General features: G+C 60.3%; 1 protein-coding gene across 1 annotated transcript in view; it reads left to right on the top strand.

The window, feature by feature from the left end:
* Positions 1-2,722, top strand: part of LOC104393909 (protein eva-1 homolog C-like) — a 5,329-nt gene extending 2,607 nt beyond the window's left edge. Inside the window, exons 3-8 of the mRNA XM_010003432.1 lie at positions 267-390; positions 604-756; positions 909-1,052; positions 1,173-1,244; positions 1,591-1,680; positions 2,337-2,722. Coding sequence (XP_010001734.1) covers positions 267-390; positions 604-756; positions 909-1,052; positions 1,173-1,244; positions 1,591-1,680; positions 2,337-2,722 — 969 coding nt within the window. The remainder of the gene's footprint in view (positions 1-266; positions 391-603; positions 757-908; positions 1,053-1,172; positions 1,245-1,590; positions 1,681-2,336) is intronic.
* Positions 2,723-3,125: the final 403 nt, after the last annotated feature.

Below are 3,125 nucleotides of genomic sequence, written 5' to 3'. Positions count from 1 at the left end.
GGGACCGTGTCGGTGCAAACACCGCCCGGGTGTGACGGGGCCGTGTCGGTGCAAACACTGCTCGGTGTGGGTGCGGGGGAGGAGCTGCTGCAGGGGCGACACATGAAGCAGGTGACTGCAGGCGGGGGCGTTGTGAGCAGCCATAGGACACCTCTGCGGGGCAAGAGGACGTTTCCCTGAGCCTGGTGATGGCCCCGAGGGAGACGAGGGGAAAAGAGCCTCAGGCCTCCTCACCCATCTCACATCTGTCCCGCTCTGCTCTGTAGAAGCTGCAGGCTGAGTGCCAAGACCAGCAGTGGTGCCAGTTCTCCGTGCACAGTCAGGTCTTTGGGCCAGATCCATGCCCTGGGACGCACAAGTACCTCATTGCTTCCTACAAGTGCAGGCCAGGTGAGGGGGGGGGGGGTCTGGCAGCATCAAGGGGGCTCTGCCCAGCCCCAGCTGCTCAGAATGGGGGAGAGAGGGCAGCTGAGCTGCTCCCGTATCTCGCAGCCCTCCTCCAGCTGGCCCTTGGCAGCTCTCAGACCCTTGGCTGGGCTAAGGGAGGAGGGGGCTGCAGGTGATTCAGGATGTGTTTGAATGCTCTGCTGTGCCTCTCCCCAGGGAACCATCGGATCAAGACTGTGTGTGAGAATGACAAGCTGAGACTGCAGTGCAGACCAAAATCCATCCTGGCCATTTATTCTGCAAATTACGGACGATTCCTGCGGGGGAAACCAGAATGTGATGCCTTGAATGCTGGCAGGCCCCATATAGGTACGCAGGAACAGTTCAAGGCAGAACTGGGGCCAGGAGCAGTGCAGAGAGCATGGCACAAGCCTGCCATTGGGTTGTACCTTGTCCTAGCTGGCTGGTGCCCAGCGGCAGTGGCAGGTCTGCCCATGGGTCCATGCCTCATGTCTCTGCAGAGTGCTTGGCTCCAGACGCCCTGCGGAGGGTGTCCAAGAAGTGCCACCGCAAAGGGAACTGCACTGTGGCTGCTGACCAGGCCACCTTTGGGGACCCGTGCCTCCCTGGCATGAAGAAACAGCTGCGAGTCTCCTACACCTGTGGTGAGAGCCACCTGGGGGCTACTGGATGAGCCCCTGCTGTGCCCACCCTGTGCCATGCAGGCCAGGGCACAGGGCTCCTGGGGGCAGGCTGGTGATGCTTGGCATGTGCTCTCCTTGCAGTGCCCAAGCAGCTGCTGGAGGAGGTGGGCCCTGACACCTCAGACCCCTTCCTGCTCTCAGACTACATGCACGGTAAAGGGGGGGGGGGGAGGCTACACCAGAAATGGTGTAGCATCATGTCCATGCCTGGGTGAATCACCCCTTCCCTGGCCTGTCTGTGCCCTGGTACCCTGAGCCCTGCAGCCCCATCCCAGCATTGCTGTTCCTGGTTGAAACTATCAGTCAGTGCCTGTGGGGCTGGAGAAATGTGGTCTGCTGGAAGCAGGGGAGAGGACAACCCACAGGGGAGCATCCCCCCGGCAGAGCAGCACTTGTGCAGGAAGAAAGGTGTGGCGTGGGGAAGGAGGCAGGCAGGGACAGGCAGCAGGGTGCTGGGGACCCCCTCACATCTCAGCCCACGTCCCCTTGTTTGCTGCAGGTGGCTGGTACAAAGGGCCCAGATTCTCCAGGCTCCGGGAAGACCGGATGATTTTTACTAACTCTCTGTCAACTTTTGCCTACCTCTGGGGTATGTGCCCTCCCTGGCTCTCATGCAGTACTCAGGGGAGCAGGATGGGCTTGGGATGGTGGCTCAGATCCCATGATTACCTCCACTCAGCCAGGGCTTGGCTCAGAGGCAGCCAGACCCCAGACCCCTCAGGCAGGGTCAGCAGACACATGAGGGAGGAGGGCACCAAGCACTCATGCTGGGCTTGAGAGAATTCAGAGGTTGAACAAGCCCCCAGGTCCTGGTGCTGCTGTAGTCCTGCCCATGGACCTTCCTTCTCTGACTGAATTACCTGCTGGTTCTCCTTCCTTCCTGCCCTGCCTGCAGGGGCATCGACAGAGAGCACCTCTCTGTGGGCAAAAACTTCCCTTGCCAGGGGAAATTATTCATTTGAATCCCTGGTGGGATGATTCCTCCACCATGCTGTCTACCCCACCTTCCATTGTGGGTTTCCAATGGGGAATGGGGCATTTTGGAGCACTGTTGGATGAGACTCTGGGTGATGATCTCACCTCACTGGGACAGAGTCTGTCCTGCCCTTGCAGCTTGGGTGCTGAGGCACCCCTGCTCCCCTCCTCTTCCTCCCATGCCTGGCAGGGGGGTTTTCTGGGTGCTGGTACCCGGTGGGCTGCAGAGACCACTTGTACCCACTGTCTGTCTTTGCTCTTTGCCCCCAGGTGTCCCGGAGAAAGCCGGCCTCTACTTCCTTTGCGGGGTCTCGGGAGGCCTGATGATCCTGCTGTGCATCGTCAGCCCCAAAACCACCTTCCTCCAGGAGGTGGGGGAGGCTCTCAAAGACCCAGAGCTGGGGAGCAGCTCGGAGCTGAGCAGGGCCAAGCTGCGGGATGAGCAGGACGAAGACCTTCCTGACGACAGCTCCTCTGATTCCTCCTTCCGCCGCCTCACCCACACTTACCGGGCCACCGACAGCATCTTCAGCCCTGAGCTGACAGCAGCCATGGAGGGAGCAGTGGAGCACCAGGGCCGTGGTGGGGAAGAGATCTGGATGCCCAAGGAGTCGAGCCCGTATGCCATCCACAAGATCAAATCAGCCACCAAATAAGAACTGAAAAAAAACCAGCTGGAGAGCAGTGAGTGTGGAGACAAAGAGGGATCTGAAATCAGAGTTTGGGCTCCTCAGGGTGCATGGGTATCCTGAGTGGCAACAGGGCCCCTGCAGCCCCAGTGTGGCCATCAGCCCTCTGCTCCACCAGCCTGGAAACCCCATACCCAGGGATAAGATGCAGCCCGTGGCTGTGACGAGGGACTGCGGGGTGGCTGGTGGGTCTGCTGGCCCCTTTGCTACAAACACGCTGCCTAACCCTAAGCTAACCTCCCCGTTCGGCTCAGCTGGCTTGTCCTTAACCCTGCTCGGCCACACTGAGCCCTGAGCCCTTCCAGGCTGTTTGCTCCTCTTTGTTCTTGGGTGCTGCTCTGGCGCTGCGCACACCCCAGGGGCCGCATCT

Source organism: Chaetura pelagica, unplaced genomic scaffold, assembly GCF_000747805.2.
Source record: "Chaetura pelagica isolate M959 unplaced genomic scaffold, ChaPel_1.0 scaffold938, whole genome shotgun sequence".
NCBI classification, from domain to species: Eukaryota; Metazoa; Chordata; class Aves; order Apodiformes; family Apodidae; genus Chaetura; species Chaetura pelagica.
The sequence above is the reverse complement of the archived record's forward strand: the minus strand, read 5'-3'. Positions and strand labels throughout refer to the sequence as shown.